We start from the raw sequence: 26,010 nt of genomic DNA, 5'->3' as shown, positions 1-26,010 counted from the left end.
CTTACTTCTTTTGCCTTAAATGTTTTGCCCTCAAATCATAATGCCCCCCTAAAGCTGAACCCAGAGTTTATGGAGCTAAGCAGATCCCACCCCTTAACCAATTATTAACCACACTATCAGTGGAATGGTTAATGAAAACACAGCCAAGATTTTTCAGGTATAGAGGGAAAATGTTAAAATGAGTCACTTATGGAAGAGAGGGACAGCATATAAATTTAAGAAATAAAATTTTAAAAAATAGAGCAGCTAAAGGTAACTTGAAGCTGTCTCAGCTGTGGGCGGGGATGAGAATATAGACAACCTCAAGAAGGGAAGTCATATAAAAATAGTTACTAAGAATATTCATGCCACAGTAAAGTGGGCATGAGCTCTTAGGGAATATTTTGCATAAACATAATTTTACTTGGTCTAAATCAGTGGTTCTCAACCTGTGGTCTGTGGTCCCCTGGGGGAAAAGTGATGTCATCACAGGGGGTCCACAAAGGCTTGAAGAAATGTTATGATTTAAATATTGAGTTAAGTCTTGTGGGCCCATGGCCACGGTCCATGGCCACAAAAAGTATTTAAAGGGGGTCTGTGGTGAAGATAAGGTTGAGAACCAATGGACTCTAGATTATATTTCTTCTGAAAATGCAAGTATTTTTTTCTAAAAACAAAATAGATTTATTTAAGTGTCACACAAAAGTATAATGGATGTGTATTTGTTATAGATTCATTTTCTTACCCCAAATGCCTATGATCACCAAAATCAAAAGCTGGGTGTCCTTGCTATGGGGACAAAACAAAAATCCTTTATCTTTTGTTTTGTTTTGTTGTGAGGGTTTTGCTTTTGCTGATGCTGTGAAGATGTATTTCAGGGTTGCCAATGAAATATTGAGTTTACTTTCACTTCTAAGATATAATGCATTTAAGTGTTGCATGTAAATCCCAAAGTATTCCATTAAGAGCTGTAATTTTTTCATTCAATGAGAATGAGAAAAGCAATCTATTCTTTCAGTGCTTTTTAATTTGAATATATGAAATGTCACTGTGTTAAGAACTGTGCCCCAGTGCTCTTTTTTCTGACATTTACTAGTCCCTTCTTTAAGAACAAAAGAAGGCCCTATTGTATCTTTGTAAGTAACTCAACCGTAGACCTTTTTCTCCCCCCCAATGAAATGAACTCGATATCTCTGAGAAGTGTATTGCCAGGATAAGCTAGGAATGTAAAATAATTCTGTCAGGGATCCTAATGAGAATGAAACTGGGTGTTTAGCTCCAGGAACAATAGTAACATAAAGCCAGCAAGGATTTGTCTTTCACTTAAAAAGAAGTTATTTTTAAAGAAACTGTAAAAGGTGGCTAGGTATTCTGACTTTTTCTTTCCTTTAACAATAGAAGTAATCAATATACTGTGCTCTTCATAAAGATTGTTTCTTCTTTTCTGGGCTTCTTGGAATGACCAAGTGATCATGCAATGTCTGAAGTGTAGAGAGAAAAAGAACATAAATCTACTTTGCTAGCAGATAGGAAAATGCATTAATTGACAATCTATCTGTATGTTCCTAACATAGTTCCATTATTTACCCAAGAACTATTATGTCATTTAAGTTTCCTGAGAAACCAAATTAGCTGACAAATATAGAGTGCCAACGTCATAAGTTTTTCTGAGGAAAGACTCTACAACCCACCCTTAAGAAACACATTCTGAAGTACAGAAGTCTATCATTTTCAGCTATTGGAAAGCTAACTCAAAACGTTAAAGCCATCTGGACATATAGCACACCAATGAAGGCACCTGGCTAGGTATTCTGAGTCTTTCTTATTACACCCTTCCAATGGTAGGCAGAATAAGGACAGCGGAAAACATGCATGTAAGAATTAAAATAATTGGGTGAAGTTTATGGTGCCTAGAATTGACAGAGAAGAGCTTTTATGAATATAGGAAGGGGATGCTAAACATTTTTGCTATTTGGGTCCCCCCCACAATTCTTTCTGGAATCCTTTACTATACATAATGTATGATAAGTAACAAACAATAAATGTTGTGGGATAGGATAGGTAAGTAACAATAAAATGACTTTCCCTTACTTGCATGCCCTCCAGATGTGCATTTCACTAATTCCCCAGCCACTATGGCCATAACTGTGTCTCCTTTTGCTTATTTTGCTCACATCAGAAAGCTCTAGACCAGAGGTATCAAACTGCCGGCCCATGGGCCGGACGCATCATGCGGAAGCTGCACCCATCCCATTGCCGGCAATGGCAAAACCGTCCCGATACGTTGCGTGACTTCACATGACGTCGTGAGTTTGACATGTCTGCTCTAGATCAATTGCAAAATAAATTATTTTCTCCTCTTTTGTGCATGTGCATGTGTACCCAACATGTCATTTCTTTTCAGGACAAACAACTTTAGATAAAGTGCAGAAAATGGAGTAAACAAAGAAAATTCAGGACATGAAATAAGAGAAAAGGAAAGGAAAGGTATTTAAATCTGGTTTACATCAACACAAAACATTCACTGTATGTCTCCATAACTTTCTTCCTTACAAATCCTTCTTACTTCCCTCAAGTGCATATTCTGCTTCATATATTGCTGTCTGTTCTGTAAACTTCCCACTTTTTGCTCTTCTTTTTTTGTAAAATTTTTATTAACTTTTTCCATACAATTCAATAGAGCTTATTCAACAATGTGTTGTCTGAGTTTATCATTCACTAATACAAATTTAATTCCTAATCCTTTATTCTTTTCTCCAGCCATTGATAAAACAAGTCCCAAGTCCGATAGTATTCTGTTTCTTCTTTTTCTTTCAACCTCATAGTAAGCCTGTCCATTTCTGCACATTCTATTTTTTTTTTAATTATTTCTTCTTCTGATGGTAATTCTTCCTTTTTCTAATATTGTGCAAATATGATTCTTGCCACTGTTATCACATGCAAAATCAAATATATACTTTGTTTATCAATATTTTCTGGCATAATACCTAATAAAAAAAATTCAGGTGTAAAATCTGCAGGTTTTCCCAAAATCTTTTCTAGCCAAGTATGTATTTTTTTCCCCAGTACCTCTTCGCTTCAACACATATCCACCATACACGATAATAAGTACCTGACTTAGGTTTACATTTCCAACATCTATCTGACATATTTTTAAACAAGGCAAGGCTGTTGTTTACTGTCACTCACTTCTGTACGTAATACAAATTCATTCCTAATATTTTTTGTTTTTAATGCACACTTCTTAAATAACCCATGATTGTTGGTGTATACAGAAGAATAAATATAAATTCAAAATTCAGTTTCAACCAATTCCCACTCTGCCTGAGTTATTTTTATGTTTCTCCTGATATAATGAATAAGTATAATTGACTTCAGGCACATTGTAACAAGTGCAAATCAGAAGGATTTTGTTTTTTTTTTCTCCAATCACAAGAAATACATTCTGTTTGCCTGTTTAGCCCTGGAGTCCTTCTTAAAAGCTTTTTTTCAGGTCTCTGCAAATGGTCTAAGAATTGGTTGGATAGATACATCAGCTTCAGTCTTGCTATCCTAATGGATCCATTCAGGTTTTTTGTCTTCCTGACCCTGACATTTTTTTTCACCTAGAGAGCCCCAAGATTGCCAACATAATTCAGGTCACCCGTTTTCTGACATTGCTCCATTAACTTCTGCACACAATGTTCCTAGTGCTAAGTAAAAATTGAGTAATGGAGAATTTCAAGACAGAAATGGTTTTTGAGATTTTAGTTAGCTGTTACCTGGAGTGGGCCCTAGGAAACAATAAAAATGGAACAGGAGGTATCACTATGTATATTTTTCGCCCATGTTGGTTTGATGCAGTTCAGAGTGACATATTATTTTCAAATATAACAAAGCTGTCTTGAAAGGGAAAAAAAGTGAACCAGGATAATGGTAGGGGCCCATTTCCTAGGTGCACCTGATACATATGTTAGCTAGCTTGGGATCCTGTAGGACCAAAGGCACATATAGGAAGTACTGTAGATCAAAAGTAGCACTGCCATTAATTTATGTTAGCCCAGTCAATAGCCCTCTGCGGTATATATTGTACAGTACACTGAACAGCTTTCACTAACTTAGTATTTTCCAATTCCCGTGACTTTTGGTGATCTTTTGGTGATTTGGGGAATTGCAGTCTGGCATGGTTGGACAAAACATTGCTATTTTTTGTTTTGTTTTTCTTTCTTGTATCAGATAAAGGTGATCCATTCTGCCTTGCACTGCAACGTACTATCTGTATACCTTCCCAGACTGCAGAGCCATGCTTTTGCAAAACCCAAGTCAATTCTTGCCCCTCTTCTCTTAATGATGTTTTTTTCTCTACTATGTAAACAAGATGCACACTTGTAAGCAAAACTAAGGCAAAGGAGCAGAGGCTAGAGGAAGTCTGGAAGGACATCTGTCTCAAGTCTCAATACTCAAAGGAAATGAGTTAGAGCTGGATCTCTTTGAATGTAGAGGAGATGTTTCCATATCACTGAACATAATGAAATGTGTAGGTGGAGAGAATCATGCTCCTCCCTTAGTCATGAGAAACAACAGATGTTATCAAATTCTTCCTTGGACCAGTTCAGTTTTGATTAAGCAGGAACAGAGACGCTGATTTTCTAGCCAGTTCTGAAGTTTTAGTCTTTATGACTACGGTTAAATATTTGTATTCAAAAATTGAAAGTGACTGCATTTGTTATTTTTTTGACATGGCTTCATGTCTATTCATTAATTGTTTGATAGGTAGCTGCCAGGAGGGGAACAGCGAATACATCTGTAGTGAGAATTTTCATTGCTTCCTTTCCCCTGAATTGCCTTAAGAATTATTTGTCTTTGGAATGCATCAGTGTAGTTAACTACTGAGGAAAGAATAAAAATATAGGCAAATGTGAAAACTTAAATCCAAATTCCAATCAGTGGGTAACAATTGTCTCATATCTGTTATGAACCAGGGCTTCCCAAGGGGCCAGTTCTGTTGGAACCTGACACTAGACATTGTTATGAAAACTTAAGTCTAAAAATGACATTCTAACTTATTAGTCGATAGAATTTACTTGTTCATTATAAATGAGAAGACAAAGAAAAGCCACATTTTCATGTTATTTGAATAAAGCAATTTTAACTAGATACAATTAGGTGGATTCCCATGGAGAAAGTGGGTTAGTGATATCACTATGAAGGAAGAATATTTTTTTATCAATCTGTCAATATTTAACAGCCTCCAACAGAAGTTAACTTAGGGATCATAAACAGTTAACCATCTATGATGAATTTAGAACATTTATTTCAATTCACTTTAGCAGACCATGCAAAGAATTCTTATAGATGGAGAAAGCTGATAAATAGCATCTAAAGACATTGCAAATTTCTTACCAAAGCAATTAAGAGTGGAGCTCAACAAGACTGGAAAAATATGAAGCTTCATGCCAAGCAGATCAGGCTAATGTGCTATAGCATTAAAACGTGCCACAAACGTGAAAGCAGGAAGTTTACAGATGTAGCATTCACTCGCAAAACTATATACAACTTGCACAGATACAGTTTATATTGGAAAAGAAAATACGGAGACAAAACTTACTTTCCTGTAGACAAAGGGAAAAAAAGATTTTTGGATTGAGGAGAAACCTCCCTTTTTAAGGCAGCTCTGAGTTACTGGAGCTTTGTTGCTATTGGAAAAAGTTATCCAAGAAGGCAAAAAGAAAGAAAGAAAGAAAGAAAGAAAGAAAGAAAGAAAGAAAGAAAGAAAGAAAGAAAGAAAGAAAGAAAGTGCCAGAAAAATAAAGGTTTGCACAGTACAGGTAGTCCTCAACTTAGAACCATTAGTTTAGTGGCCATTCAGAGTTACAGTGCTGAAAAAAGTGACTTAGAACTGTTGCATGATCAGAATTTGGTCATTTGGCATCCAGCAAGTATCTACAAGGATTGCAGTATCTCATGATCACCATGTGCAACCTGTTCCCAGTCTGTTTCCAACAAGCAGTCAATGGAGGAAGCTGGATTCTCTTAACGGCTGCCTGAGTTACTTGACAACTGCAGTGATTCGCTTAACAATCCTGGCAAAAAATGTAAAATTGGATGCCTTATTAAATAGCCATCTCAATTTGGGTTGTAAATTGAGGAACACCTCAGTGGAGATGGTAGATTGAGTAACAACAGATCCCACCTCTCCCTCCACTCCGCCCACCCACCCTCCCTATATCTCTTTGGTTTTAATGTTTGTTTTTAACTTTTTATGTTTTAGCTCATATGTAACTGTAAGCCGCCCAGAGTTACCCAATGGTCAGATGGGCAGCCAATAAACTTTATAAATACATAAATAAATACATTTTATAAATATATAAATAAATAAAATTCACAAATAAATAAATAAATAATAAAATTTATAAAAAAACAAACTACCTGTACACAGGAAGACATTCATTGTCTCTTTCTTTTCAGGAATGCTATTATTCAGGGCTTTGGGACACAGGGAGTTAGTTCAGGGAGGCACATTTTAGAGGAAAAAATGGTGATAAGAGAATATGGCAGACTCTAACAAGAAGGTCAATAAAGGACGGTGGGAAAGGCTTTGGGCTAGGTTTCTGGTCTGATGGATGGTTTTATCTCCATGGACGAACAAAGGATTGACAAAGATGCAAATCTTCTTGGGTCAACTATATAAGTATTGAAATATTCGAGAAAACATATGTCTAAATGCCTTTCTTGGTTTACTTGCTCTTCCTTGGAAGAGCACATGGGTTATTGTGTGGCACCTGCTAACCTAGTCATTATTTAACAAAGATGTGGGAATCGACAATGTAAAGAGGGAGAGGTTTTAGGACATATCTGTAGTAGTTTTCACTCACTCAAATACCATTTTACCTCATAATGCTGCCAGAATTTGCAGTGCTTTTTTGCCAGTCTGGGATCCTTTTCAGACAACCAGGCATTGGTTGAAAAACGTTGTTTTTTAACTATCACATATTCAGTCCCCCAAATTCTTGGAATTGAAGTCCATACAGTTTAAAATTGTAGGGCTGAGCATCGTACTAGAGAGTAAAAACACCAGCTCTGCTTGAACTATGAACTACTTACTATAACCAGTAAACCGCATGGTTCGGTTAGCATACTTCAGTGGCATAAACATTTGAATCACATTATTTGGGTACAGTTTGGAGAAGGGGAAGCAAGTCAGGTAAAACATGATTGCTTTCCTTTACTGAAGGAAAGGGAAACCATTTAAGATGCCAGCCTGCAATGAAATCTGAGCCAAAAGATTAATAGGAAACTGACAGATATTGTTTAAGAACATATTTACTCTGTCAAATTTCTTGAGTGGTAGCTATTTCTCAATTCAAGTTGAATGGTGGTATTCAGGCTATATACTTACTCATCTCGACAACTTGCAAGATAAACATGTCATTATAAGATTCACTAAATAGTTTCCCATGGAATCTAGACAGATGTTGCCAGCAGTGTTTACTTCGAAAAGGGAGATCATGACTTTGGAAGCCATAAAGGATCTCAAATGACACCAAAGAAATGCTTTTAAAACACACAAGTTCTTCATTGACAATCATACTTTCTATTCCCATTCTGATGCATTTGAAAACTGTGAATTGTGCTTAGTGATAAAATCTGAACTTGCTCAATTTCTGTAATTACTGGATCAAATGAATTATTGTGTAGACTGAGATGTGAAGGTGAAGGTTCCCCCGCACATGCGTGCTAGTCATTTCCGACTCTAGGGGCTGGTGCTCATCTCTGTTTCAAAGCCGAAGAGCCAGCGCTTGTCCAAGGACATCTCCGTGGTCATGCCTAAAAATAGGAATAAAGACTCTGTTCTGGTTTGTAACTAAGATAAGAGTCAGATCAAATTGGGGCAATGCAAGGTATTTGTGTGTGTAGGTGTGTCTCACCTAACGAGATAAACAAGTGCAACTCACCCTTTTCCAATTCAAAAATATATCTGAAACTTTAGACATGATGCATTGATTTGGGCAGAACTACAGCAGCTATGACAAGAAGAGGCATTAGATGGGAAACAATCCCTTTGATGGTTGCTTGTGTAAAGATGAGAACCTTTTGTTCAGGAGAAAGTCAGGAAGGAGTGTACATTCAATGACTGACAGTGTCATTCTAGCTATCAGACCAACTCCAGAATCGAAAACATAACCTTTGCATATGTGGTGAGATGATGAGAAAAGAGTCCCTTGGACAATAGCACAGGAAACTGCAGGAATCAGATGAACAGGATGAGTGTTAGTCAAATTAGAGCCTTGGTGGAGCAGTGGGCTAATGCCTCCTTAAGTAACACCAGCTGCCTGCAATTAGTGCAGGTTCACATCCCACCAGGCTCAAGGTTGACTCAGCCTTCCATCCTTCCGAGGTAGGTAAAATGAGGACCCAGATTGTTGGGGGCAATAAGCTGACTTTGTAATAATGCCGCTTGGGGTGTGTGTGAAAGCCCTAATAAGCAGGCATATACATAGAATGAAGGCTACTGCTAAGCTTGTAAGCCGCCCTGAGTCTTCGGAGAAGGGCGGGATATAAATGGAATTAAAATAAATAAAAATAAAATAAAATTGCATTTCAAGGAGTTATTGGGAGCTCTGAGGATTCTATCAAAGTACGTTTTCAACTGACTGCCTTCTTGACTTAGACTTAGACCTTTTAACTTAACCCACAACTGTTGCCCTGAGCCACTTCATGTGGATCAGGAAAACTTTTTAAACAATGAAAGAATACTGACTAGGTATAATATTTAATGTAGTAGCTGGTCAGTTACTTCTTCCATATAATAGGTGAATAATCCTGCTAGGCCAGGGGTGGGCAATCTTGACTTTTTTATGACTCATGGACTTCAACTCCCAGAATTCCTGAGTCAGCATAGCTATGCTGACTCAGGAATTTTGGGATTTGAAGTCCATGAGTCATAAAAGAGCCGAGATTGCCTACCCCTGTGCTAGGTATTCTGTATATTATCCCCTGGAATAAATGGGATCTGACTCATTTTAATGTTTTCTCTCTTTCTTTCAGTGATATTTGAATAAAATAAACAAAAGTTTTTCTTGAACAAAATAAACAAGTTATGAGGTAGCAAATTAATTTAAGACCACAGAGAGTGAACATTCATCTTGAGGAATATAGGTATGTTGATTTTTGGATTTTTTATGTTAAATAAGTCCAGTTTTTAAGTTATTATTGAGAAAACAATCACAACAATGACTACATACAATTTCCTGTAGTTGATTTTGATGTAATTTTATTTTCTGATTCCGTATAATTAAAACTATTTATCACATCTGGTACTGGAAGATGATAACAAAGCCAAGTAAGTAAAGGGTATGAATGACTGAATTTATATTTAATATTATTAAATATCAAATAAAATATTTTATTTTATCAAATAAAAACATTATTGTTATTCTTCAAATTTTTGAGCATTCATCAAGAAAAGGACTTGCTGATTTTAATTTTGATTGATTAATGAACCAAACATTTAATGATTAAGAGAGACATTTGTGATTCATCAATAGCAGAAAAAGAATAATATACTTAAGAACTTTGACACAACTGGTTCTTAAATTATCAATGATTTTTATAATTAAAGAAAAAGCAAATCTTGTATTTAGGCTTGCTGAATGCACAAAACAACAAGTAAATATTCAGTTCCTCATTCACTGTGCTGAGAATTCAGAGAATAAAAGGTGTAGACTTTCTGTTGTGCCAATATTACATTTTCTCAATATTCATTTTTCAATATTTGGTACTTAAAAATATGCTTTTCCTTTTTCCTACCATAAGCAGCCCAGCTCAGTGGCTTTAAAGAAAAGAAAAAGCTCCCTAAATGAAAATATGATCTAACCCAAAAATATTAAAATTGCAAGCCCAATATAGAATATATATTAATGAAAACAAAAGTGGAAAAAACTGGAAAAAATTCTAAATATTATTCACGGGTGTAAAAGTTATAAAATTAGACAAAACTTGAAAGTTTTGCTTTTTTTTTTACCTTGAGTCTTTAAAAAAACAAAGAGAAAAAGAGAAAAAGCCAAGGCAATTGAAGCATTGAGAGAAATCTCTTTTAAAATTTAGTTTGTTAACTTTACAAAAAGCAAAGAAAAAAGAAAAAAAACAGCAACACATAGTGTGGCTATTTAATGATGAATGTTGCAGACATTAGACATTGCCTTTGTTATCCTTAGTTTAGAGCAATAACATCCAATGTGCCAGTTCTATTTTGAGAAATTTGTAGAATTTAATTCTTAAAGAACAAAGTTTAAAAAACAGTTTTGAAAACAAAGCAAAAATCCAACTCTTCTCCAAAACCAGTACAAATGCATGAAATAGTCCTGCTCACCAGCACCATTAATACACACCTCTGAGTTGCGTTTAGGTCCTGGCATTACATGAATATGTCCACATAATAATTTTAGCAATGATCCAGAACTGGTTGACCATGCCTTTCTCATCTTTCCTAATACCTTCTCCAATTGGTATATATGATTTATCACTTGTTATATCTTATTAATTAATTATTGTAATGACCTATCACTTTGCTAATTTTATGTACACTGAGAGCATATGCATCGGAGAGAAATTCCTTGTATGTCCAATCACACTTGGCCAAATACATTATTCTATTCTATTCTATTCTATTCTATTCTGTTCTGTTCTGTTCTGTTCTGTTCTGTTCTGTTCTGTTCTGTTCTATTCTATTCTATTCTATTCTATTCTATTCTATTCTATTCTATTCTATTCTATTCTATTCTATTCTATTCTATTCTATTCTATTCTATTCTATTCTCAAAGGGTGTCTTCTGGTTTTCAGTGTACTCTGTAGCCATGAGTGTCCTGCTACATCAGTGATATAGGAATTATATTTCATCAGCCTGGTACAGTGAGCCCAAATCCACTAAAACTTGTGTTTGATAAACATAATATTTATGGTGCCACAAACGTGTTCACTTTTTTGCTTCAAACACTGCAAATTCTCTGCAAATTTTTAATGGAACTCTTGGAAACATACACAGAAATAGTGTTCATACCTTGGCAATGTTTTTTGTCAATATTTTTCCCCTTGTATATATTCATTCTTTATAAAAAAACAAATATAATTATTTCATCAGACTAGTTAATGGAAAGGTTTTCATACACAGAATAGTTTAAATAATATATTATAATCTAAAAATTAGTCATTTTATATTTTTTGTTGATTTTATTTTAATTTGTTTGATTTTATGGGCTGCTAGAGCTATTGAGATTTGGGCAGTCCCCCCCCTCCTCCTCTTTCTTAATTGACAATATCTGCTTCTTCCTTTCCTCTTTTTCTTCACAAATGATCACAAGCAACAGGAACAAACAGTTAATTGTTACTATTGCCAGTTATATGTAAATTTATCTTCTAGTCTTTTTAAATAATGTTTTCAGCCAAACCTCATGCTCTGAATACCAGAATTGTTGATATTTTGGTGGATTTTAAACATAAAACCTGTGTTTCTTTAACATATGAAAATTGATTCAAAATAATTTTAACAATCCTCTTGACATCAGCTCAAAATGTGGCAGTAATAAGACAAGCCCAAACCACATGAGCTAATGTTCCAAGTCCTCATTTGTAAGACCTACTGCCAGGCAGTTGCAACCAATAATTATCAAATGAGATGTTCAGTATACTTATGTGGCAGGAAAACACTATGATAGTTTAAAGGAATGTTTCTTTCTTCCAGTGCTGAAGTATAGTCTCCAAACTATGCTTTTTATGGCTTTGTTAATTTTAAAAAACCTTCTAAGTCAATCAGAATAGATATGGAAGGGATCTTAGAGGTTATCTAGTCCAACCCCCTGCTCAAGCAGGAGACCCTGCCTGTACCATTTCCGACAAATGGCTATCCAGTCTCTTCTTAAAAACTCCAGTGATTGAGCACCCACAACTTCTGAAGGCAAGTTGTTCCGCTAGTTAATTGTTCTCACTGTTAGGAAGTATCTCCTTAATTCCAGGTTGCTTCTCTCCTTCATTAGTTTCCATCCATTGTTTCTTGTGTTGCCTTCTGGTGCTTTATGGCAATCTCTCAAATATTGGAATACTGCTATCATGTCCCCCTTCGTCCATCTTTTCTCTAGACTGGCCATACTGAATTCCTGCAACCGTTCTTCATATGTTTTAGTCTTCAGACCTTTAATCATCTTACTGTAATTGTGTGATGATACCTCATTTTATGTGTAGTAGTTTAATTGTAAAGATTTAAGCACACACAACTTCATGCCCGTTGTTCTGATATGTCATGTGCATAAGTGACCTGAAGCAGTTGTTTGGAATGTGTCTAAAAAAAGCTAGAATGAACTGCAAGTGAATGGGTGAAGAGGCTCCTGAAAAAGAGAAAACGGTTCAAGGGTGCTTGTTTGGATGTGTGTCCTTCTGTTTCCATGGGAATGTATATAATGCTTGATCACTCACCAATTTTATGGGTATATGTTTATCTGCTATTGCACAAATCATTTAAAATGCAAAGCCACAAACTCTCCCTTACCACTCTGTGACTTTCATCTGTTAACTGGATCTCTGACTCCTTGTGTTCTTTCATATTCTCATTTGCTTCCATAAGATTCACTAATTAGAACCCCAGACAAGTTCATCAAATAGAATTAAAGTGGAAGTTTCAAAACAGGAAGTGTAGCTTGTTTTCAGTAAAAAAAATACCAACAGTAGGTTATAATACTTGATTTAAACCATTTTTTAACTAAACCCATGTTAAAAAACAACCAGTTTTAATAGGTTGCCTCAAGATGTAATTGAAGCAGAGGAACTAAAATCTGTGGGATATAAAATCCCACTGATTCAATTGGCCTGCTTTGAGTGTGGCTAAGGCTGAATTCAATGTTTTTTTTTAATGTTTTTAATGTTTTTTTTTCTTGGGTGGGTGGGGCTATCAAGGGAGATATGTTGGAAATAAAAAGCTACAAAGCATATTAGCCACTGTTGTTTCCTATTTATTAAGCTTGGAAGTATGTCTGGCTGATGCTGATCTTAGTATGACATAGTGCTTATATATATTTCTCATAGTTAAGTCTCTCATAATTATGTTTGCTTTATCTTCAGTTTCAGATTTCATCCCTTGAGTCATTTTAATGTGAGATTATTCATACTTTTTCCCAGCGAGAGAAAAGAAAGAATATGTGGGTATGAGAGGATACCAAGCTGTAAACCATTTCTTTCCATGCTAACTGGATATGAGGATATGAAAAAAAACCCCACATCTGGGAACAACAGTTTGAGAAAGCCTGCTATTATATATTCTCTAATTTTATAATTTTAGCTAGTTATATGGGGGCCCAAGGCTGTTGGTTAAAAAAATAATTCAATTTCACTGTAAAATTTGGCTATTTTGTTACTCCAGCATTCGGCAGCCCTGCAGTCTCCAAAACCTTTGGATGATCTCTCCTGCAATTTGCAAGTCTTACAGTATTTTTATTCATTTATCTGTATTTATTTTCCCTTGGTTTCTACATCTGAAAACTGTGTAGCCTGCAGAAATGGAATTAAAACAGTAAAATAACTCCCCCAAAAACCCTCCAACAAATCAATAACCTGTTCCCAATGCATCACATTGCTGTGTCTTCATCCCCACAGTAATCAACTTTCTGCTTTATCCTCCAAGGTCCTCTGAAAACCATATCTTCAGAGCTCTTTGGCAGCTTAGTAGAGAAGGTGCAGTCCCTCCAAACAGGGTAAGATTATTTTAAAAATGAGGCTGATCAATAAGAAAGCTCACTATCTGGGTCTATGATGAAAACATCCCTTTGTTAGCAGGACCTTCCTACATTTTACTTAGATGGAGACATCCTATGGTAATCATGCTGGATAGAGATCATGGGAGTTATACTCCAAAACACAGGTGTCAACTCACCACATCATGTGACGTGTCATGACGTATTGTGACTTTTTGCATTGCCGGCAATGGGGTGGGCGCAGCTTCAGTATGATGAAACCGGCCTGTGGGCCGGCAGTTTGACACCCCTGCTCTAATAGAATTAGAAGGTTTCTGGGAGCTAGGCATATACATTTAAATAATAATATTTAGTCGTATTTTTTTTCCTGAGCCATCACTAAATGAGCTTCTGCACTGCATTTTTTCCCATGTGTTCCAACATAGTATCTGTGAGAGTGCAGTTACATATGTTTGTTTAGGGGAAAGGATATGCTTCCCCTTGTACTCTCTGTCATTGCATAGATAAATTTTGTGCATAAATGTTTCTGGATCAGAGGTTCCTGGTGTCCCACTTGATTGATATATGTTGTGTTGTGATAAATAGTTACTTCCATCCATCTGAAGGAAAACCTGTGCAAACTCGAAGTTTCATTTGAAAAACCTGAGAAAGGGATGCCAGACTTTTATTCCTGTTTAGGAAAATGGTTCTTTCCTTGCATATCAATAAACACTGGATATGTGGTGAGAATATAAATCTTACCCTTTTTCTTTGTTTTGAACTTTGGGAATATAGAAGATGTTATTTTATTCTTTACTGCTCCAGAACGTCTCCCAACGCAGGTCTTGGTCTTATCTGCTTCTGTTGTGCCACATTAGTTTTGGTACATTACTTAAACCAACAGAACCTGCCTGCTTCTAACGTAGATTATATACTGTGTATTAGAATCTCACCTTGTAAAGTTTGCCAATGGCTGATATTTTCATCTAATATATTACCTTAAATGGAAACTTTAAAATAACACATGGAATCTGTGACAGAAATGGAGGAAACCATAGATAACAATACAGAAATCAAATAAATATTTGTTCTTTCCCCCCCCCCCCACTTTGGAGACATTGTGAATGCTGTCAGTATAGTTCATTGGTGTTCTGTCTCGGTTTTATATTTCAGTATTTACAATGCAATGATACATTGCAGGAAAATATTGGATTTTACTAATAATCAAATGTGATGACAGCATCTAAACAGCACCTCCAAGTCTAAAAGGTATACATGTGGGATAATTATTAATAATGTGCATTTTCAACTGTTCTGTGTTATGAAATGCTGACCCAGGAATGAAGGGCTTGAAAAATGATACTTTGGAGCAATTCATCTTATAAATCACCCATCGGTGATTTACTTAAACAACTAAAACAGAACCAAAAAACAAAAGCAAAAACTCCAACCTAAACTACCCAGTATAAAAAAAGATTAAGGAATTCTCTTCCCCACTGCATTCCTTTAACCTCAGTAAAATGAATATGATCTCAGTTGCATATGTGAGATATTATCAAAAGGAAAAGAGGTTGATGCATTTGCCCATCAACCAGCTTCCCCATCATGATTAGTTGATATTTACTTTATCTTTCATAGCTTTTTCACAATACCTTTTGGCCCTTTGCTCATGCTTGACTGAACACATTGGATTACTTATACATACCTGCCCTTTGCCAATCTCTTTGATTTTTGTGTAGAACAAGGTCTGAGGGGAGTTTTACACTAAAAAGGGGCAAGAGATGGGATGAGCAGGTGGCGATACAGAGGATCGGTCCAGCATCTGCAGTCTAGTTCTCCATACAATGTTAATACTCACCACCAAACATTTAGATGAATATTTGGATTTGGGGGATTTTGTAGATACCTATAAAATACAATTTATTTTAAGATCTGTTATACGTATCTTGGTTCCACAGTACCTGTACAATGAAGCAAGAGTATTGCTTGTACCCATGTCACATATGGTATGAAAGTTAGATAAATATGTTGAGCTGCAACTGGATCATTCCAGGTTCAAACTTCTACCCAGCCATGAACCTCAATTCATGAACCTAAATCATTTTTTAAAATCTTTGTCTAAAGGATCTGTGGCATTTCAAGATACTTCTGGGCTAAGGTACAAGCAAACTATGGCTTTTAAGCATCTTAAATGACCCAGAGTACCATTAATGCATGCTTTTTGTTTCTATTAAGGAAAAGAAGAAATACTTAGGAAGACAAGGATCACAAAAGTGATGGGTTTCCCCCCCCCCCAAGATTGGACCTCCCCCTCTGAGATTAAACTTTCTTAGCAGAGGAGGCATCTCAAACATTCTACTGGTCCAGAGCCAGGATTCTCTGGAGGGACACCCGTAGAATTACAGCTGAGAAATTGTTTACTAAACCAATCCACTTAAATGAAGCTCAACAGAAAAGTAATTGCCATTATTGCAACTGTCATTAGACACAAATGCCCTCAGATAAGGAACATAAGATAAGAAAATGTGTATGTAAGTGGTTCATTAGAACCAAATAGTCATGGATAAGTAAATTTAAAATATTACCTAGCAGAAAGTACAAATTACACTGTAAAGAGAGCCAGAAACATTCCTTCTGGCTCAAGCAGGAAATGTATATTCAAGCGTAGCCAGCTGCAGCGTGTCAGCTGAATCACAATTATTGTGACAATTTGGCATAATATCATAGCTCCCCAGTGCATAGGAATTTCATTCCTAATTTATCAAGTCCTTTTTTAATTAAATAAAAATTTTAAATCCCAAATTTATAAATAAAAATAGAGTTTGTGATGGGGTGGAGAAGGCTAGAAGACCTGAAGTGTGATCAGAGTATATAGGTTGGTTTTCATGAGCAAAAATGCCTTCATTCATTAGATTTTACAAAGTAAAAATGGCTTTGCAATAAAATATGTTCAGATTGGACTGTTTTGTTGCTATGCATCCTTATGAGAGCAAGGATAGTTTCATCCAGGCACATTCAGGCACAAAACACTTCATTTACACAAGTTAACCAAGCCAAAAATTTCTGGCAAAGGCAGAATTGCCTGAAAAAAGATAAAACTAAAGTGCCCTGTGAAGAAATCCTAATTATTATAAAGGAGGAGAAAGTAGAGAGAGCAGAAATTCTTTAGTTTAATGCATCAGGAAGTATTTTAAACACAGTTGATCTCAGGCCCAAGAAATAAATGTAAATATTTCATTATATTAACTAGGTCTATATAATTAGAGGACATGTACCAATAAAGCTTAACTTATTTTGATACAGTAGTGTATCAAATGCAAATAAATTTACTCTGCAATATATTATCAGTCAGAAACTTCCTTTTATAAGGTTGATTTTTTTTGTTTGTTAAAGTAAACCAGAGTCTTGGAAAGCCTTATTGTAGTGTGGGTTTGAAAAACAGAAGTTGTGCCCTCAAGCAGCAATAGCTTCAGTGGCCTGTTAGGTGTTCTCAGAAGTTATTTGAACTATAAAAAAGAACTGAAGGCCATATGTGACCTTTTAAAAATCCCATCTTGTGTTCGATCAACTGAGGGCTTGGTCTCAGGCAGAAGACATTGAGAGAGAAACAGGTGCTGGAGGCCAGAGCCATGTGCCATGCAACCTGCCTCTAATCTAGATGGAGATATGCCAACGTCATTCTGACCAGCTGTTTTTTCAAATGGAATGGAAAGATGGAATGATCTTGTTCTTTGCCTAGCCAATGAAAAATGCCTAGCATTGAATCACTGAATCCTTTGCAGGGGTGTCAAACTCAATTTCATTGAGGGCCGCATCAGCATTGCGGTTGCCCTCAGGGGGCCAGGTGGGTATGGCCAGGGTGGGCGTGGCCTACTGGGTGGGCGTGGCTAGAGTGCATATGGCCTACTGGGTGGGCATGGCCAGCTCTACATCATTTGCATCAAGGGTGCCTATGAGGGCCTGGGCAGGAGTGGGACAGATCTGAGGGTTTCTGGCAGGAGGAGGGTCTCTGGGCCAGGGCCAAGGCAGTGGGGGCCGTTCCCTCACTGTTTCCAGAATGGCTTCGCGGGCCACATGAAACCACTTCGCGGGCCGGATCCGGCCCCCGGGCCTTGTGTTTGACATGTCTGCTTTAGGGTTCATCCCCTGGGTCCCCAAAGAGGAAAAAAAATCAGTTTTACTCTCTCTCTATAAATAATGTAGTAGTACATCACTGACTGGATTATGTTTGCTTTTGACATAGTTTATTCAACAAGTGCTGCATAATGGACATTCCTCTACTGTTATAACAAAAATTTAATTTGATTTTTCTGAATCAGAAAAAGAGTGTCGGAAGGGTATGATAGAAAAAAACTCAAGATAGCGGCTACAATGTGGCATTGAAAGGTTTGCCTGTGTTTTTTGTTGTTATTGTGGTCAGTGTGCATTGCACATGTGATACACATAGAAAACAGGTAGAGCTACAATCACACCATTGTTATGATGATGATGATGCTATCCATTCAGTTGAGTCTGACTCTTGACAATTCTATGGGCCAGATCTCTCATGTCTTCTCATCTTGCCCTATTTCTTTTGAGTTTTTCTATGCTCTGGCTAGTGTCAGTTTTGATGGTGTCCAACTACCATGTTCTTTGGCAGCCTGATTTTTTTTTACCCCTACTCTTCCAAATATAATTGCTTTCTTCAGTAAATTTACACTCATGACATGGCCAAAGTCAGTGAGACACAGTTTCGTAATTTTGCCTTCTACTGACATATCTTGTGTTATGCGCTCCAATACTTGTTAGTCACCTTTGCTATCCAAGGAATATGCAGGAGTGTTCTCCAGCACCACAGCTCAAATGAGTACACCACTGTACTTGATTATCTTAACTCTTTGGAGTGACTACATCCTGTGGACACCTCGCACAGAAGGGAAAACTGCAAGCACCTAAGTAACATTTTTGATTTAAGAAATGTCTTGCATTCATGCAATGCATCTGGGAGAACATAGACATTTGCTTTGTTAATTTTTATGCAGGAAACATTGCTCACTTCAACTGGCAATAAATGGTAACATTTCTATGTCTCGTTGTCATGAGATTTTTATTATGCTAATCAATAAAGAGCAGAAAATTAGTCATTTGGGTACAGTTGAAGGAAATGTATATTTCATGAGGCAGCTATGGATGTTGAGAATACTTTGATGCCCACTGGCAGTAATGGATAAATGGAAGTGGCCCAGATCTTTATGAATGAAGCTTAAGTAAATACATAGTTGGAAATTTAGGGACTAACTGATGCCTGCAGCACTGAAATATGTGATTCATACGTTTGACTCTTAAATTAGCCAATAGCTTTCGCAACAGGATATAATTTTATATAATTAGGTGAAATGTTCAGAGCTCAAGTAATCTCAAAGCTAAATTGTCCAGTTCCTTGGACTAAGGATAAATAAAGTCAGGCTATGATCTATCAGAGTAAATATACAGTGCGAATATTGAGCTCATCGGCTTAATTTCTCCTTGAGCATAGTTGAAAATGAAGTTTCTTGGTGAAGAATGAAAAGGATCAGAACTAGGTAAAACTACTTTCTCTACTACCCAGTTACGATAGAGCTGTGGCGGCACAGTGATTAGAATGCAGTATTGCAGGCTAATTCTGCCAACTACCAGCAGCTTGATTCTCACTGGCTGAAGGTTGACTCAGCCTTCCATCTTTCTGAGGTCGGTAAAAAGAGGACCCAGGTTGTCAGCAACATGCTGACTCTGTAAACTGCTTAGGTCTAGTTGGGATGCCTCGAAGTGTCAGGCACCTAATGATGATTGTGGAAAATGTGGAGAAGCTTTGCTGGAATCTCTATGTCCAGATGAATTGACTTCATAGGCCAGAATAGCTTTTGGCCCAGAAGGTTCCCAAATATTTATTTATTTATTTATTTATTTATTTATTTATTTATTTATTTATTTATTTGATTTGATTTGATTTGTATACCGCCCTTCTCCCTAAGGACTCAGGGCGGTGAACAGTGACATAAATATCAGAATGCACAAATACAGATATTGAAAACAAATTAAACCCTAATTTTGCCCAAATGCAGAAGATAAGTTACCTTAAGTTTTGTTACACTGATAATGTTAATTACTCTAAGGGTTTTCTTCACTTCTCAATGTTGTTAGGAAGCCAATATCACCTTGATATAGGATCTGTGTACAAGTCATATTACCATTTGCAGGTTTGGAGAATGGCAAAGCCCAAGGATTCTTCCTACTGGACTTGCTAATAATTGATGTTGCTGGATTGGTTATATGGCATTTGCAGAGTGCTTTCCTCATCAGAAAGCCTCTCCTCTTATCATCAGCTTTCCATCTAAGTACCATTGGTGGGTCGAATCCCGAGTGCCGCGTAACAGAATATTTCCAGAACTAAACTTGTTTAAGGAAAGGCTCACTCAATCAAACAGAAGCTTTTCTCCCATTTTCCATCCTCACGAGTTTTCTGTAAGGTTGGAATAAGGTTCTTTTTCTTTGTCCTGCATTTCAGAATGCAGACAGGATAGATACAAGAACAAGCAAGATGCTGCCAAACTTACGAAAATATTGTACTCTGCCTGATATACATGTGTCAGTTCTTGTGTAGTGGCTGCCATGTAGTCAGGTAGATTTGAAATAAGTTATTAATGTAAGATCAGTTTAATTATTGTATTTCAGAAATTCAGCTAGCATTTGGTTTAAGTAATATCAATAGTGCAACATAATAAAATATGCTTGTAATGAACTGAACAATGACAATATGATTACATACATTATATTCTTATAAATTGTACTGAATCATGATGAACCACACAACTCAATTATATATTTATGCATATTATGTAAGCAAGGTAACAACATTTCAAATGTATGAGACAATTTAAATTAGTGACTCATTCGGAGTTGATGTCATAGGACCTTTCACAAAAAAGCTGGCTATGAGAGAGCTTGCCAACTCAAAAAACAGCTTTTTTCCTGTGACTTGATAGTATAAAATGCTTATTTCACAAACTGATCATACTGAAAGAAATGTAGTTCTTGTTCCCTTTTTGCCTGCTGAAAAGTTTTCCCCTCCAGTCGGTTTCACACAGCAATTGTTTATGTCTGCTTATTTCAGCTATCTCCTGCTTTCCTCAACCCTGCCAGATGGGTTAGAGTTATCGATCGATGGTTGACAGGTACCTCTGAAAATTTATATACCCATGCCATAATCACAAGGATATCACACCAATTGATTACATTCACTAAAACTAGTAGTGGACAAAAAGAACTGAAAAGTAACTTGGGAAGAATCTTCAAGAGTTAGATTTAGTGGGATCTAAGTCCAAACATCAAACTGCATTAGTTGGCTGCTTTAAAGCACAACATATATAAATATTATATATTATAGAGGGTGACTGGGGATGCTCAGAAAAACATGCACAGACTCAGACAATGCATAGACATGGGGCACTTATGCTTAAGGAAAAATCAGGCAAAATATATTCATGCTATGAAAAGGGCTCCAAGATCACCGCAGATGGAGACTGTAGTCAAGAAATTAAAAGACGCTTGCTCCTCGGGAGGAAAGCCATGGCAAATCTAGACAGCACACTAAAAAGCAGAGACATCACCCTGTCAACAAAAGTGCGTATAGTCAAGGCTATGGTCTTCCCAGTTGCAATGTACGGCTGTGAAAGTTGGACAATAAGAAAGGCTGAACACCAAGGAATTGAGGCCTTTGAGCTATGGTGCTGGAGAAGACTCCTGCGAGTCCCTTGGACTGCAAGACGATCAAACCGGTCAGTCCTAGAGGAGATCAACCCTGGCTGCTCTTTAGAAGGCCAGATCCTGAAGCTAAAACTCAAATACTTTGGCCACCTAATGAGGAGGAAGGACTCACTGGAGAAGAGCCTAATGCTGGGAAAGATTGAGGGCAATAGAAGAAGGGGACGACAGAGAATGAGGTGGCTGGATGGAGTCACTGAAGCAGTAAGCGTGAGCTTAAACGGACTCCAGAAGATGGTAGAGGACAGGAAGGCCTGGAGGAACATTGTCCATAGGGTCGCGATGGGTCGGACACGACTTCGCAACTAACAACAACAACAATGAAAAGGCAATCAGAATAATAATGAACAAATAGGCTGTCCTAGCTGAGCTGACTAAGTGGCAGCAGAGAGTGTTTGTGTTCTCTTTGCTACCATCTTGTGTCTGCCTGGATTCTTGCAGAGCACAAATAGAAGCCCTACGAATAAGCTGAAGAAGGTTTGTACATATTTTAAAACACAAAATACACAGGCTGAGTATATGTTTGCTCTATGGCTATGCTACCCCTACAGATCCTCAAAATTCACCCCTTTCACCATGGCTAGGTGAAATAACTTACCTTTGTTAATTCTCTCCAGGGCCTACCTCAATTAGCTGCATTTTTCTTTGTTGTATTCTTGGAAAGGTGGATTGCAATGACGGTTGATGCCACATTTTACAGCATGCCAGCCTTCCAAATATTTTCATTTATTAAAACAAATGAACAAAAATAAAAGGAATGGGAACCAAAACACACACAGGGATTGTGGTAGCAGGATTCACAGCACTACAATGAAGACTGCAGACATAATATATTTCTCTCGAATTCCACCAGCATTTAAATGTTACAATAACATGTTCATCTCACTATACACTCTTACAATGTGGGGGGACCACGTGTTAAGGACCTTTGCAACATTTAGTGTCTGGGCAATCATCCAGGCAAGCAAAAAGTAAACAAGATGCTGAGCCAATGATTCAATTGAGATTATTTAGATGTGGGAATATAACAGCAAGCAAGAAGTGCCAGCTTGTACAATGGACATTCTGTAGAGGATCAAATAGTTACATCTTTCAGAAAGTTTAAATAATAATAGGTAAAGGTAAAGGTTCCCCCGCACATGTGTGCTAGTCGTTTCCAGCTCTAGGGGCCGGTGCTCATCTCTGTTTCAAAGCCGAAGAGCCAGCGCTTGTCCGAGGACGTCTCCGTGGTCACGTGGCCGGCATGACTAGACGCCAAAGGCACATGGAATGCTGTTACCTTCCCATTGTAGTGGTCCCTATTTTTCTACTTGCATTTTTACGTGCTTTTGAACTACTAGGTTGGCAGAAGCTGGGACGTTTACGTTTACGTTTACGTTTTATTAAATTTTTATACCGCCCTTCTCCCGAAGGACTCAGGGCGGTGAACAGGGCATATAATAAAAATACAAAAATACAAAAGTTAAAATAGAATTAAATTAATGCCCAAAATAAAACAATAAAATATACAAATATTTAAAACCCTAAATTAACTCCCCATCAGGCCAGGCCAGCTTGTTCGAATAAGTGGGTCTTTAACCCGCGCCGGAAGGAGCGGAGATCCGGTGCCATCCGGAGCTCAACCAGCAGTTGATTCCACAAAGCCGGGGCGCCCACAGAGAAGGCCCTCCCCCTGGGGGCCACCAGCCAGCATTCTCTGACCGGAGGCACCCTGAGGAGGCCCTCTCTGTGGGAACGCACAGGGCGGAGGGGAGTTGACGCCGGCAGCAGGTGATCCCCGAGGTATTCCGGACCCATGCCATGTAAGGACTTAAAAACCATCACTAAGACCTTGAACCTCACCCGGAAGACAACTGGTAACCAATGCAGCTCGCGGAGCAAAGGTGTAACATGGGAGTACCGGGAAACTCCCAAGACAACTCTCGCGGCCGCATTCTGTACCAGTTGGAGCCTCCGAGTGGTCTTCAAGGGAAGCCCCATGTAGAGAGCATTGCAATAGTCAAGACGAGAGGTCACGAGCGCATGAGTGACCGTACACAAGGCATCCCGGTCTAGATAGGGCCGCAACTGACGCACCAGGCGAATCTGAGCGAAAGCCCCCCTAGTCACGGCTACTATATGATCTTCTAAGGTAAGCCGCGAATCTAGGAGGACTCCCAAGTTGCGCGCCCTATCCACGGGGGGTAAAGACTCACCCCCCATAAAGAGAGATGGAACATTTTGAATGTCCCGGGATGCCGGAATGTACAGCCACTCAGTCTTGTCAGGGTTGAGTTGAAGTCTGTTCCTCCCCATCCAGACCCGAACCGCCTCCAGGCAACGGGACATCACAGCGAGGGCATCACTGGGGTGGTTTGGGGTCGAAATAAAAAGTTGGGTATCATCAGCATATTGATGATACCCAACTCCAAAACCACGAATGATCTCACCCAGCGGTTTCATGTAGATGTTGAACAGGAGAGGCGAGAGAACCGACCCCTGAGGAACTCCACAAACGAGAGACCTAGGGGCCGATCTCTGCCCCCCTGCCAACACCGACTGCGAACGTCCCAGGAGATAGGAGGAGAACCACCGAAGAACCGTGCCTCCCACTCCCAATCCCCTGAGACGCCGCAGCAGGATACCATGGTCGATGGTATCGAAAGCCGCTGAGAGGTCTAATAGGACTAGGACAGAGGAACATCCCCTATCCCGAGCCCTCCAGAGATCATTCACCAGAGCGACCAATGCCGTCTCCGTGCTGTACCCGGGCCTGAAACCCGATTGGTACGGATCCAGATAATCCGCTTCATCCAGGACCAGAGGGAGCTGATGCGCCACCACACTCTCAACAACCTTCGCAAGAAAGCGAAGGTTGGAGACTGGACGAAAGTAACGAGTAACAGGCGCTCACTCTGTTACACGGCACTCGGGATTCGACCCGCCAAACTGCCGACCATCTGATCGACAAGCTCAGCATCCTAACCCACTGAGCCACCGCATCCCAAATAATAATATTTGGCCATAAAAACATGGTTCAAAGAGGGACACTTAAATTTTCAGTACATTTGAGAAAGAGATGCAGACCTCAGAGCTAAATATCTACTTATTGAGATTATCTCATCATTGGAGAATGGAGCCAGAGGTTCTCTTGATTCTCTGTGTATAGAACCTTTCAAGTAGATTTTTCCTTGGTACAATTACACTAGTTTTTGCCTCTGGGCACAGTCAGAGAGTCAGGTTAATAAAAATATATGTTGCCCCACCATAACATTTGCTGTCCTAACTGTTGAACCTTTTTCTCTCAGTAATGAGGTCAGCTAGCGGTGCTATCCTTTAAAAAGGGACAACATAAGGAAGGTGGTTTGGTGGATTGCCCTGACTTTATTTACCCTTTCCCTGAGCATCCCTTTTCTATCAGTAGAAAACCAACCACAGATTGTTCTGTCTAATGTGGGGTGAGCCTGGGGAGGAGGCAGGTTTTGACAGATGGGTAGACTCTGGAGTTCATGCATAATACTATATTTATTTTAAGCATTCAGCAGACCAAAGGGTAACTTAATAATCAGCAGCTTTTATGATATTGTTGAGTAAGGATCAATAACAACAAGAACAAAGCACTGAAACTAAGCATCAGGAAGTTGTCCAAAGAAGAAGGTATTAGACACACAATTCAAAATAAGTACACATGATAAAAGGACATGTTCTGAGTTGAATCAAGAAAAGTTTAGTTCTTGGAAGAAACCTAGAGTTTCAGCAGAGGGCTAGATCAGTTGCATTCTTGGTCTGTGCCAAAACAATCAATACTTTTTCTTGATTTATTTTTGAACTACACCGGTACCTTCTCCTCCATATCAGCAATCACATAAGACACAACAGTCCAAAGGGCAGCACAGAGATTCATTTTGACTGGATCCTGAACCGTCATTGTGTCACCTTGGGAATGGTGAAACCAGAAGTATTTAGTGATATCATTACTCAAACTGGCACCTGTGGAGAATAGCACAATGAGATTTCCTTGTCATGTGAATGTTTTATAAATTTAGACAGAATCTTTTAGATTATGTTTCATTAACTCTGAGATAGTAAATCTGTAATCTGATAGTTTGAGAAAAGACACAGAAATATAGAAGGAGATAACCTGGAAAGGAAAGGATGGAATCCAGTGCTTTCCTCTCAGCTTCTATTGTTGTTGTTTTTTCTGAGGTCAGACCATCCTCTGATCCCAGCCAAGTCAGAGCTAGGTTGGCAACAGATTAGGCTTGAAAGCATTCCATGCCTCCAGGCCTTTTCCATTCCTCCTGATCCATTGGGAAATTTAACCAGCTACTTTGTTGTCTAAACCATGTTTTCTTTAAATTTTAAACACAATGGTTGGGGAATTCTGTGAGATGAAGTCTACACATCTTAACATTGCTGAGGTTGAGAAACACCAGTCTAAATTAATTTCTTCCCACTCCTTGGAATGGGAGAAAACCTTAAGAAGCAGACGTTCTACAGGATGATGGGTAGGTTGTAAACCTATGGTTATGATTGTTCTACTTTCCATAAGGTGTGTAAAATGTTTTCAAGTCA

The 26,010-nt window shown here is 38.1% G+C and overlaps 1 protein-coding gene across 1 annotated transcript in view; it reads right to left on the bottom strand.

Moving 5' to 3' along the window:
- Positions 1-24,966: 24,966 nt before the first annotated feature.
- The window catches only part of CPQ (carboxypeptidase Q), a 154,258-nt gene continuing 153,214 nt past the window's right edge, over positions 24,967-26,010 (bottom strand). The window contains exon 8 of the mRNA XM_081325399.1: positions 24,967-25,425. Within this exon, the coding sequence (XP_081181525.1) occupies positions 25,265-25,425 (161 nt within the window). The 3' untranslated portion in view covers positions 24,967-25,264. The remainder of the gene's footprint in view (positions 25,426-26,010) is intronic.

This window comes from Vipera berus (genome assembly GCF_964194415.1).
Source record: "Vipera berus genome assembly, chromosome: 3".
Lineage (NCBI taxonomy): Eukaryota > Metazoa > Chordata > Lepidosauria > Squamata > Viperidae > Vipera > Vipera berus.
This window is presented reverse-complemented; position numbering and strand designations above follow the sequence as displayed.